Raw genomic sequence first — 12,188 nt, 5'->3', positions numbered from 1 at the left:
TTAACCTTGGGGTACACTTCCTGGAGTTGAAAACCACTGATCCAGAGCCCTGCAGGCTGGACCTCCTGCCCTATTTCTCCTAGGGGCATGTGCTGTCTTTCCATGGCAGGGAAGAAACACAGAAGCTGTCATCGTCCCCCACATCAGGTGTAACACCTCACTCTGGCCTCCAACACCCCTCTTTCTTTGCACCCCACTTCCTCATCCCATAAACTTCTCTGTGTACTAGAATAATCTATTGATGAGAATGCAGTATCTCAGTCCTACTCATGATTCAACATGAGGGTTGTGGCCCCCCTCTCCTGGAATTGCATTGAGAATTAAACGGGATGCACTGTGTGCCCAGAAGTTGAATGTGAGTTGAGTTTGGGCTAAGAGGGCCCAGAGGTAATGACATGTGACCTTGGCCCTTCAAGGAGGAGGGAAGAAGTTGCTGGCCTATTGCTGACAGTGCCTGCAGGGTCCCAGAGTCCTTCTTTCTTCCTCTGCCCTTGGGGTTTCTCAGGAGATTCCCCCTAGTTGCTCCCTTGCCTTAGGGCCCGTGGCAAAGATCACCAAAGCAAGAGGAGGTTCCAAGAAGTGGAAAGTCTTTAATAAACATGACAAAGGGACTGGGTGAGGGGGAGGAAAACTCTATAGATCCAGCCTTTTTCCCATTTCAGCGGCTGAAGAGACGCAGAGGCAGCTGGAGGACAATCCCTGGAAGTCTCCTCTACCCCGCAGAGGGGCTGAGGGGAGAGCGAGAGAGAAGTCCTTGCTGGTGCTGCCAGGAACCCCAGAGACCTGAAGCAGCAAGCTGACCTCTGAGGTCAGGAGAGGCCCGGAATCAGGCAGGAACATCGGAAGTCAGAAGGGTAGATGGACTGAACAGGTAGGGAAACTCTTGGGTCCCCATACAGCATTGTCACAGAGGGGCCCCAGGGTCCGCTGGCTCCAGGGACTGAGACCCACAGGGAGGCACCCCCAGACTGAGACACTCACAAAGGGACCTGACGTTTCCCCTTACCCTGTTCAGCTATGGTCCGAAGAGGGTCTAGAGGGAGAGGGGAGGACGGGGCCTGCCTGAGTGGGCAGAGGAGGCTGAGGAGGGAGCCTAGGATGGGCATGGGAGGAGGGATGGAGGGAGGGCCTCTAGCTGCTGTTCTGCTGCTCCTGCTGGCGAATAAGGTTGGCGATAGGACTAGTGATGCCGCCTATCAAGGTCCAGTACTCGTCAAAGCTGATGCGTCCGTCGTGGTTGGCATCCAGGTCCTGAATGAGCTTGTCAGCAGCCTTCCGGTTCCCCGTGTCCTGGGGGAGAATCAAGGATCAGCAGTGCTGATGTGGCAGCTCTACAGCGGCCCCCGGCAGGACCCCAGGCCTGGGCTGCTGCTGCCTTTGGGAAATGTGAACAGAGCCCTCGCTGGCTCAGGCCTGGGCACACTGAAGACAGAGGCCTGTGTGGGGCTGAGACCCTGGTTTTGGGGGGAACTCTGAAAGGACAGAGAAAGCAGTCGGGAAGGACACCCAGAGGGGACAGGGCTTTGGCGGCTGAGGAGGGCCAGGCCCTTGGGTGGGGGGAACCTCACCGTCAGCATATGGTTGAGCTCTTTCTGAAGCATCTTCCGGAAGCTGCTCTTGCTGATCTTGTTCTTGACCAGGCTGTGCTTGGAGACGTATTTGTAGAAGTTTTCCACCAGGATGACCACCGCCTTCTCTAGCTCCGTGTAGGAGTCCGCCATCTCACTGCCTCACGCCTCACAGGGCCTGGGTGCCAGGATGAGGGGAAGAGAGAACAGCTCACAGACCACATCTCGGCCTAGGTCTCCCAGCCCCTGTCCTCCCGCTGGTCCCACCCCCTGGGCGCCTGGACCCCCATGCTGGCCAGCCAGACCCCGGACCTTGGGAGGAGTCAGGGAAAGGAGAACCCAAGAACCCAGGGTGGAGGTGGGCCTGGAATGAGAACTATGCGCCTCCTCTCATCCAGGTGACCTCCAGCTCAACCGCCTCAGCAGGTCTTCCAGGCTCCTCCCCAGCCCCAGGCACTGGGCTTGTCAGAGCCCCAGAGAGAAGAGAGGATCCGTGGGAAGACAGAGAGTGCCAGCACCCATCCCTCCTCCCTCTCCATACCCAGCCTACCCAGGGTCCCTGCCCCGGGAGCAAGTACCAGCTAGAAACTGATAGGCTGGGCAGGGGCAGGAGCCATGTCCCCCACCCCCCCGGGGTGGCCTGAGTCCTGGCCCCAGGCCTCAAAGCAGGAGACGTGGACCTAGGATCTCCCTAACCCTTCAGCTGGGCTCCAGGACAGTACGTTCAGGCTCTCAGGCCACGGCTGTCTTCTCTGGTTAAACAATATCCTGATCCACCAGGTCAGGCTTTGTGCAGAACCCCAGCCACCCCCGGCTAGCCTAACATCCCTTGTACCCACCTTGAAATATACAGCAGGATCCAAGGACTGCCCCGCCCCTGCCCCCATTACCTAAGGAGGAGCCAGGCCTGGTCCTGCCCCAGCTGGAGACAGCTGGAGATGGAGCCTCCGCAGCCAGCCAGAGGCTACGCACGCACGTCACCCCCTCGCCCCAGGACAAAAGGCACTCACATTCCAAGCGGATACAGCCAGCAGAATAACAGGATATGAGGGGAGCAGGCGGATCTACTCTGTGAGTCACCGCCCATGCCCGGAGCCCCCCAAGTGAGCCCTGGCAAATGAGCCTTCCCTCCCACCCCCAAGCCCAAGGATGAGTTGCAGCCGCCTTGCCCGTTGGTCCTGGCTCTGGATGGCGGACACCGTTATGGGGCATCCCGTGGTTGGCTTTGGAAGGGAGGTCTGCCTCCCCGGCCCACCACAGCTCCCACCCCTGCCACCTGCTCTCTAATCCCCTCTTGGCCCTCCATCCCTCTTCCTGGGCCCTTTACCCTGACCTCTCCACCTAGCTGAAGCCTGCCCAAACCACACCTCCTGGGGGAGGTTGCCCTGGCCCTTGCCATCAGTACCCTCCTCCCCTGACTCCCACAGACTCTCAGCCGCTGTCGGCTGGGCTCACTAGCTAGTGTGGCTGCAATCTCTTCCAGGATCTTGTCTCCTCAGACACCAGACATTCCTTGAAGCAAGGATGGTGTTTATTATATGCAGCCATTGCATTTCCAGAACCAAACAGTAGGACACAGAGACTTTGGGGCCACTTTTAAATATCCAAGATATACAACCATCTCTGCATCTCCCCTTGCCCACATGACCTGGTCAATGCCTTGCTCAAGGTAAAGGTTCTATAAATATTCCACCTCCTTCCAGCCCTGACACCAGGTAGCCAAGGTCCCTGACCGCCCTTCTAAGATGTCTCTTCTATGAAACTTCTAAAGGAAGGGTGAGGTTCAGCAGGACAAAGCCAGGATGCAGGAAGGAAGGAGAGTTGAGAGGGAGAGGGGTCAGGCTGAGGCGACTCTAACCAGGAATTCTCCCCTTCTCTCCCCTGCCTCATCCACCTGACCATCTGGCCTGTGGCCAGAAGGATGAAATATGGAACCAGAACTACAGGAAACCATACTCTTTTTCCAGTGAAAGTGAAAAGTGAAAGTGTTAGTCACTCAATTGTGTGCGACTCTTTGCAACCCCCATAGACTGTATATAGCCCGCCAGGCTTCTCTGTCCATGGAATTCTCCAGGAAAGAATACTGGAGCGGGTTGACATTCCCTTCTCCAGGGGATCTTCCTGACCCAGGTCTCCTGCACTGCAGGCAGATTCTTTTCTATCTGAGCTACCAGGGAAGTCCTCTTTATTTATTGTGTATAATTGTGTGGTTCAATGTTTACACCTTTGTGAGACTTTCATACAAATGCTCTAACATTCACAAATGAAGACAAAAGTGTTTCAGTCCATGAACCGTCTGCCTTCCTGCCCCTGGATAGGGAATGGCCCAGGCCTCTGACCAGTATTCCTGAGGATTCTTGAAGCTGCACTCATGTCAGCAAGAATTTTATCTACTACTCCCAACTAACCTTGGGAGTGGGAGAAAGTTCAGAAAACCCTTGACTTTACCCATCCCAGACCTTGTTCCCCAAATGAGGAATCCTGTGGGAAATAAGAATAGGAAAGGGAGGGACTCCCCTGATGGGAGGATGGATGAGAATCCGCCCACCAGTGACATGGGTTCGATCACTGTTCCAAGAAGATTCCACCTGGAGCAGAACAACTAAGCCCAGGAAACACAACTACTGAGCCCGCATGCTCCAGAGCCTGAGAGCCGCAACTGCTGAAGCTCTCATGCCTACAGCCTGTGCTCCGTAGCAAGAGAAGCCCCCACAATGGGAAACCTGAACGGCATGACTAGAGAGTAGTTTGCACTCACCCCAGCTAGAGAAAGCCCATGCACATCGACAAAGACCCAGTGCAACCATAAGTAAATAAATACACAATTAAAAAAAAAAAAAAAACAAGGAGAGCAAAGGGAAAAGAGATGGGTTTGGGGGCAATGTGCCTCTGTCCCTCTCCCCACTGGTCACCGACTCCCCTCCCACCACCTGCCTTCTTGGAGCCCAGTCCTGCCCTTCCTTTTTACCATATCTCAGCCTCTACCTGGCAAGGCATTGGTGAGCTCCGAGGAGACATCTCAGCACCTACTGTCAAGCACACAGTCACCCAGAGAGGTGGGCTTCAGATCCCAGGCTTCCCAAAATTCCCCACCCCACCTTCTAGTCAACCGGACAATTCTGGAGTTAAAAAATGCTCTTCTGAAGTTTTTCTGAAGGAAAGATATCAGAGGCTAATAGTCAGGTGTCATCACACCTCCCTCCCCTGGGGACCAGGAGACAGGCCTCCTCACTACACCGATGCCAAGGTCACCTGCCCCTCCTGCCTACCCAGTCCTCCAGCCAACCAGGCCAGAGGGTCCCCAGACAAGGGGCTGGGGGGAAAGGAGGTGGTGGGCCTTCCCTTCATCCCCTCCCTGGGAAGGGCGGGGCAGGAGGTAGCTCCTGCATTGACTTTCCTCTAAGCAGATCCTGTCCTGAGAGTGATGGAGGTGGACAGTACACTACAGCCTTCCAAAGAAGCAGGCATAGAAGGACTCATCCTCCGAAGGACTCTCTCAGCTGGAGCCCCCGACCTGCCGGCAAAGTTCTCATTGTCTGCACCTTGGCTGATTCATCGTTGAGCAACCGAGAGGCCCCCACCCCCACCCCGCCCACCTCAGCCCAGCGTGCTGACTTCTCCAAAAGCTCAAATTGCCCTGACACCATGTTCCTGGGTCTCAGTCACTCCAGCCCCACCCTCTCACCCCCAGGTGCTGGGCCCCACCCCTCCAAGGGCCTCTTCTTCACCCCCTCATCTCTTTAACTCCCCAGTCCCTTTCCACATGGACCCCACACCCTCTAAAACTCGCCTTTTCTTGCCTACTCCACACATACTTGAGTCTTAAATTGTTCCCAAGAATTGGGATATGTCCCTAGACTCCTATCCCTCCTAGTCACCTCCCTCTAGAGCCTAATCCACCCTCAAGCCTAAATTTGGCATTCTCTGCAGCCCTTCCATTGACCTCACTCCTGTACCCACCGTTCATTTGCTTACTCATTCATTCATTGACTCATTCATTCACTCATTCATTTCTTTCTTAAGTCACTCATTTGCCCCAGCTGTCTGCAAAGCACAGGAAGGCAAAATCTAACACCAGGCTGGTAATGCTTTGCTCTATATGCAAGGCTGTTCCAAACTACTTCTCCAACCTCTACAACTCCACTCTCTGTCCCCCCTCCTCTAGCTCTTTTCCCAGTCCCAGAAGCTAATATCTCAAACAAGTGTCCCTGCCTCACCCCTCCTCACCCTCACAGAACTCACAGCATCTAATACACAAATATACACAATCATAATAAGCAAGGAATTCTGCCATTTCTGATCCTCTCTGCTTGGGTGACCCATCTACCTTCCAAACACTTCTGCTTTCAGAGTGTGTAGCTGGAGGAAGAAATCTGTTCATCTGAATTTTTTTTCCAGACACGTTACGCTGGAGGAGCTTGCTGTGGACACACACACACTGCTGCACTTGGCCTCACCAACACCCAGCCGGCGGCGCCTCTCTAGTTGAAGGGGAAAGCGTGAGCCCTGCTCCCCAGCACTCCAGGGCTCCGTCTCCGGGCATCCCTGCCCTCACCGCCACCCTCCTGGGCAGGGCAGGGCAGGGGAATGCTCCATAGGGCCGGTGGCTCCACCGAGCAAAGCAAGTCAAGCCAGAACCTGCCTGGGTCCTGAGGTAGGGGAGAAGCTGCCCAGTTTCCCAGTTCCTCTCCTACAACTCAGGCTCCAGGGGGCCTCACCCAGGTTTCTCCTGGTCTCACGGGCCCCTCCCAAGGAACAGCTCCCAGAGCACATGGGGCCAGCGTCTGGGACCTGCTGGAGTCAGAGGTACAGAGAGGACACCCACGTGCTGCCTCCCCTCCTCAGGCTGCTCTCAGACCCCCTAGGCCCTTCCTGGCTCCTCCTGGACTTCATCACCTGTTCCAGGACACAGGCCTCAGAGCCCAGCGAGGCCTGTCTGTGTCCAGGGTCTGGCTACTCCCCAGCCCCCACCAACACACATCTGCCCTGAACTGTGAGAGAAAATCGGAGTAAAGCTCCTCAACACTTTACCCGGTGGCCCAACCCAGGGAGAGGACCCCAGGCAGCTGCTGGGCTGGGGAAGTCTCACTCCTCTGAAGGCCTCTCCAGCCCCTGACCCCACTAGAAAGCTCCATTCCCAAACTGGCTTTGGGGGAAGGTTAACAATTAACGAAACCTTCCTGCTCAGTCTTTGCAGGGCCCCCCTCCTCAGGCCCCCTTCACCGCCCCTTGTCCCGGCCTCCCAAGCCTGCGGGGGCCCCTCCGGCAGCCCCAGACCTCCCAGGACGGGCCTGAGGTGCTCACCTGCCTTCTCGGTCCACTTCCTCTCCTGCGGGGCTCTGGGGCCTGGGCTCTGGCACTGCCAAGCAGCTCCCCGCGCTCAGCCCAGCCAGGACTCCTCCCCGCTGCACTCCCAGAATCTGTCCCACTCCCTCCCGGCCCTGCCCGGCGGAGCTGGCTCGGTGGGGAGGTAGTCACTGAACTCCCTCTTGACTGGGCCCTGGGGTTGGGCCCTTGTTAAAGGGATACACACCTTTTTTAACACCCTTCCGCCCCCAGCCCAGAGGGAGTGGTGGAGGTGGCACTCCCCCAACCCCACCCTCCTCGTCCCACAGGCTCTGAGCAGAATTTACAACTTTGAGAAAGGAAGGGAAGGACAGTCACCTGCCCTACTCACCTGGGGTCACTGGGATCCCAGTTTCAGCGGCCCCTAACAGACAAGTTCAGTTAGCATTCCAGGCCAGCCTGGCTGGCCAGAGGAAGTATTTATGACTGTTTGGGATTTCAAGAGTAATGCCCATTTCTGTCAGCTCCAGTCAGAAGGACCCAGAGTGTGGCTCCTTATCTTCCCCATTCAGTGCACACATCCCTAGGACCTCAAGTGCAACAGAGAATTCTTCTGAAAAGGACCCCTCCATCCCTTTCTCTGAAATGCCATAGGAAACTGGCCATGGGTGTCCCAGAGGCAAAAGCTGACTCCAGGAGGGCCCCATCTCCCGTCCAGTGACTTCAGCTCCCTGGGCTCTCACTCTGCGTCAGCCTCTCTGTTGAGTAGCTACATCACATGTCCGGTCTCATTTTACAGATGAGGAAACTGATACTCTGAGATGATGCTCCCAAGTTCCAAAGAGAGTAAGCAGCAAAGCTGAGATTCAACCCCAGGTCGGTCAGCCTGTTTCTCAGCCTCACGGCTCCCTTGCTGCTAGTCATGCAGGCCCCAGCACACCTGGGTTCACATCCTTTTCCCCACGTTTGCAGACTTGCCCTGCTCTCCTGCCAGAGGGCCAGGCCGCTGGCAAAGTACAGCTTGTCCCTCAGAAAGGACCAGGTCTCCCACCTTTTAGGCCTGGTGCCCTCAACCCAAATCCATGGGAGACTGTGAGGCCCCCAGTCACTTCCGCTGCCGACCACTGCACCTCCATGCCACCAATGACTCTGCCATTCACCCCCAATCACCGCAACTCCTTCTTACCCATGGACCCTTGGGATAGGAGATAGACCAATCAAGACAATGTCTTTCATTTTTTTCATTTTTTTTTTTTTATTAATCAAATGATACAAAACAACCATCATCCTGTAAATGCCCAAGCGCCCAGCTGGTTCTCTCACTCCCCAAAGTCACCGTCCTCAGCCTCTCCCCGAGCCTGCTCTCTCTTTCTTCCTCTGCCCTTAGCCAGGGAGACAGGGTCCTGAGAAGAGGCTGAGGCAGAACTGAGGACAGGGAGGGAAGGCACTGGGCAATTTGGGTTGGGGAAGAGATTAGGAGGGGTAGTTTCATAGAACCCTTCTTAGTACCAAATGTCCATCCCTACTGCCACACCCTCCAAATCATTTCCCACAGCTCGGCTCCTCTCTGCCCTTCCCCACTACTAAATGACGTGGCCCTTGCACCATCCTCAACCCTCCAGCAGCCTTCCACATATGTCCCTGGCCCCAACGGCTCCCCGAGCCTCCCCCTTGGTGGGGACCCCGGGACCCATAAGCTCCACAGGGATGAAGTACACAGAGGCCCCAGAAGGACCATTATGAACCTGAACCCTGCAGAGGTGGGGCTGGGGAATAGTGTGGGGGTGGTGGAGAGAGGTGCTTAAGGTCCCCTTTCCCCAGCATCCCACCCGACCCATCCAGAATTCCAGGGGAAGGTTTTCAGCTCCCCTGGACAGTGTTCTCCAGCTTCACACTCTTGGCTGCTTCTCCAATCAGCTCCCAGAAACTCCCGAACTCCAGTTTAGAGTCGTTACAGTTGCCCAAGTTGGAGATTTTCTCTTCCAGCCCACAGTTGTTCTGCAAGGAGGGAAGACACCACAGCTCAGACAGGCAGTACCTTCCAATCTTCCCACCCCACCCTGCCCAGGGGCAGGAAGCAGGACCTGAGCCTGCCTGGCATTGACAGGGGAAGGGCTAGAGGTTGCCAGTGCCAGGGGCTGTGGCAGTGTGGGTGGGGTCTTGGAGCACTTGCTTGGGAAGTCAGGGTACTGCCTGGGGCAGGGTTCACTCTCTCAGTACCGGCATGAGGTGGGGCAGCTGCTGGGTGACCAGGTCCCGGAGCTCGGAGGGAGTCAGCGTCTCCTTCCCACCCTCCACCGAATACTGGTGGAAATTCTTGATCAGGGTCTCTATGGCCTTCTCCACATCACTGAGTTCCTGGGCATCCTGGGGACAAGGGACATAGCCCATGTTAGGGAGGCCTCCCCCACCCTACGACAGCCTGCTTCCCCAGGAGCCCGACAGGGTCCACAGAGCAAGACAGCTGACGGGCCCACGGGCCCTCGCCCACCCCAAAGCCCAGCATCCAGCACCCTTTGCCCGCACTGTCCTCTGCCCTGAGCCACGGGTTGGGCAAGGCTTCCTCCCCACCTCCCCCCAGCCTCCAGGCAGGGCAGGTCCTAGCATGAGGCCCAAGCATCCTCTTCAGGGGGGCCCATCTTCATCACCCTGTGTGGGCACCAGAGAGGAGGTTCAGGTCTCACAGGCAGGGTCTGGAGTGCAGAGCAAGGCCAAGGCGAGGGGACAGAAGTCAGCGGGGGACACAGACCCTCAGGGTGAAGGAGAGGACCGGGAACAGAAAGGTCAGGAATGAATGGGCCCACCTCAGCGTTGGCTGACCGACACTGTCCCATGATGCTTGATGCGCTTGGTCCTGTGTTGAGAGTTTTGTCGTCCTACAGCAGGCCCCAGAGGAGCTGATGGCTCATGATCTGCTCAGAGGAGAGGGGCGGCTGAGCTAAGGGGAAAACTCAGCATTTCTTGCTCAATTATCCCCTTTGGCTGCACCCCAGATATTCTGTGCCTCACCCAGGGGGTCAGAGCCAACACCGAATAAGCCCTTCCCTGCCCAGGCTCCAGGAGCGAAGGTCACGGCCCCTAGGCCTACTATCTAGAGGCCTCTCCTTAGCCCCCCACCCCTGCTCGGTACACACACACACACACACACACACACAGCCCAGCCTCCAGGGCCTGGTCCCCCAGACCTTCCCCAACCAGACTAAGCTAGGATAAGCTAAGCATGCCCTCTGAACCTGGTTCAGTCCATTTGGGTGAAAAGCCCTGGGTCTCCTTACCCGCTGGCAGCGGCTGAGACAGGACTGAAGGAGCCAGCTCACCTGAGCTCAGCTCTTATACCTGGGCGGAGGGAGGGGAGGCAGGGGGCTGGGCCTCCCAGCTCTAGCTGGGCCTCCCAGCTCTAGCCGCCGCCTGGACCGTGAGCCTGCAGCAGGGGCTCCACCTCCTAGGGCCCCACCTCCATTGGCCACAGTTCCGGGAGCCCGCCCCGTCCTGGCCGAGAGGAGGGAATCGTGGAGAAGCTGGGTCTGGGATCCCCCTGGCCCCAGACCAGCAGGCAGAGTCCAGGGAAGAGCGGGGAGGAGAGGCTGCTGAGGGAGAGAGCGAAGACTTGGAAACACAGTGGTGTGAAGCCTGGGAGGAAAGGCCTGGAGGAAAAGTAAGACAGGAAGCAGAGGGGCTCTGAGAGGCTCTGAGCCAACCACTAGGGAAGGAGAAGCAGAGGCTGGTCAGGGCGGGTTTTGTGGCCTAGAAGGAATGAAAGACACGTGGCTTGAAAGATGTCCCCAGGGGATCTCTCTGTCCTTTACTGTGTCACACACACATACACACACTCCTTTCCCCTCAAGGCCAATTTAGATAGTGACACTCAAGCCTGCCGAGGTCCCAGACCCCAGCCTTCCCCAGTCCTGAGGGAAGAGACTTGGGTCAGGAGGAAGGAGCCAGAGAAGCACAGAGCCTGGAGGAGGGAGCTGACTGAGGGTTGTCCGGGACTTCCTTTCAGTTCCCGGAGCAGCTTGCACGCAGGCTATCTGTCAGCTAACAACCTCTCCAAACTGGTTGGGCTAGCTGCTCCTCCCTCCCTCAGAATTCCATATCTTCCCTGACCAGACACTGCATTGCAACCCCCTTCCCCTAAACACACAATCCAGCACCCACGACAACATCCAGGGAGCCTGGACAGGAGTTTGAGGTGAGGGTACTCAGCCCAACCCCAGGGGCCCTCCTCAGAAGACGGGGAGGAAGAAAGCAGGGGAGTCGGGGTGGCCAGGTGACGCTCAGAGCCAGGGGCTCCTTTCCTAAATTCTGAGATCCAGGCATACCTCTCAGTGCCCCTCCCTGGTCTCCTTCCAGGGTTCCTCTGTGCTTTTGCCCTCAGTTGGGCTTCCCTGGTAGCTCAGCTGGTAAAGAATCTGCCTACAATACAGGAGACCCTGGTTCAGTTCCTGGGTTAGGAAGATCCCCTGGAGAAGGGATCGGCTACCCACTCCAGTGTTTACGGGCTTCCCTGGTGGCTCACGGAGAAGGCGATGGCGCCCCACTCCAGCACTCTTGCCTGGAAAACCCCATGGTCGGAGGAGCCTGGTGGCCTGCAGTCCACGGGGTCACTAAGAGTCAGACACGACTGAGCGACGTCACTTGCACTTTTCACTTTCATGCATTGGAGAAGGAAATGGCAGCCCACTCCAGTGTTCTTGCCTGGAGAATCCCAGGGACGGGGGAGCCTGGTGGGCTGCCGTCTATGGGGTCACACAGAGTCGGACACAACTGAGCGACGTCACTTTCACTTGGTGGCTCAGACAGTAAAGAATCTGACTGCAATGTGGAAGACCTGGGTTCGATCCCTGGGTTGGGAAGATCCCCTGGAGGATCAACCCACTCCAGTATTCTTGCCTGCAGAATCTCGTGGACAGAGGAGCCCTGGCGGGCTACAGTCCATGGGGTAGCAAAGAGTTGGACATGACTGAGTGACTAAGCACACAGGGGTGTCTGTGTCTCAATGAGAGGACCCTTCTGGAAGTGTCTTATTCTTTTTTTGTGGCCGCACTCCAACGTATGTGGGACCTTAGTTCCCCAACCAGGGGTTGAACCCACATCCCCTGCATTGGAAGGTGGAGTCAGCCACTGGGCCACCAGGGAAATCCCCAAAGTGTCTTATTCTGAGAATTCTTCTGAAGGCGTCTCAATCTGGGGACCCCTCTGAGGGTATTTCAATCGCCGTGTTTCTCCAGTGCCTCAGCCAGAGGTCTCTAATATCTCAGTCTGGGCGTCCCTCTTAGGGTATCTGTCTTGGAGGAGCCACTCTGGAATGTCTCAAATGGACCCTCAGAGTCCCAG

General features: G+C 56.8%; 2 protein-coding genes across 4 annotated transcripts; both read right to left on the bottom strand.

Annotated features, from left to right (window-relative positions):
• Positions 1–570: 570 nt before the first annotated feature.
• S100A16 (S100 calcium binding protein A16) lies at positions 571–7,540 on the bottom strand. 3 transcript variants are annotated; one of them, XM_040230547.1, is made up of 3 exons: positions 7,246–7,540; positions 1,569–1,746; positions 571–1,290 (listed from the first exon to the last, which is right to left on the bottom strand). In XM_040230547.1, exons 2-3 carry the CDS (start codon positions 1,719–1,721, stop codon positions 1,132–1,134), a joined length of 312 nt encoding a protein of 103 aa, XP_040086481.1. In that variant the 5' UTR covers positions 1,722–1,746; positions 7,246–7,540; the 3' UTR covers positions 571–1,131. The 3 variants fall into 3 exon arrangements, with proteins under 3 accessions (XP_040086481.1, XP_040086479.1, XP_040086480.1); XM_040230545.1 differs by lacking the exon at positions 7,246–7,540 and adding an exon at positions 6,873–7,165; XM_040230546.1 differs by lacking the exon at positions 7,246–7,540 and adding an exon at positions 2,459–2,567.
• A 551-nt stretch (positions 7,541–8,091) lies between these two features.
• Positions 8,092–10,592, bottom strand: S100A14 (S100 calcium binding protein A14). Its single transcript, XM_040230544.1, has 4 exons — positions 10,130–10,592; positions 9,659–9,766; positions 9,075–9,221; positions 8,092–8,852 (listed from the first exon to the last, which is right to left on the bottom strand). Exons 2-4 carry the CDS (start codon positions 9,686–9,688, stop codon positions 8,715–8,717), a joined length of 315 nt encoding a protein of 104 aa, XP_040086478.1. The 5' UTR covers positions 9,689–9,766; positions 10,130–10,592; the 3' UTR covers positions 8,092–8,714.
• Between the last annotated feature and the right edge of the window lie 1,596 nt (positions 10,593–12,188).

This window comes from Oryx dammah, unplaced genomic scaffold (genome assembly GCF_014754425.2).
Source record: "Oryx dammah isolate SB20612 unplaced genomic scaffold, SCBI_Odam_1.1 HiC_scaffold_28, whole genome shotgun sequence".
NCBI lineage: Eukaryota > Metazoa > Chordata > Mammalia > Artiodactyla > Bovidae > Oryx > Oryx dammah.
This window is presented reverse-complemented; position numbering and strand designations above follow the sequence as displayed.

What these genes read in the sequence shown, in the direction of transcription:
- S100A16 (XM_040230547.1), bottom strand. Translation starts at nt 1,721, where the DNA reads ATGGCGGACTCCTACACGGAGCTAGAGAAGGCGGTGGTCATCCTGGTG. An exon ending in AGCTCAACCATATGCTGACG is followed by an intron (nt 1,291 to 1,568) that starts GTGAGGTTCCCC and finishes ATTCTCCCCCAG; the next exon opens with GACACGGGGAACCGGAAGGC.
- S100A14 (XM_040230544.1), bottom strand. Translation starts at nt 9,688, where the DNA reads ATGGGACAGTGTCGGTCAGCCAACGCTGAG. An exon ending in GTCGGTCAGCCAACGCTGAG is followed by an intron (nt 9,222 to 9,658) that starts GTGGGCCCATTC and finishes CCTTGTCCCCAG; the next exon opens with GATGCCCAGGAACTCAGTGA. An exon ending in AGCTGCCCCACCTCATGCCG is followed by an intron (nt 8,853 to 9,074) that starts GTACTGAGAGAG and finishes CCCTCCTTGCAG; the next exon opens with AACAACTGTGGGCTGGAAGA.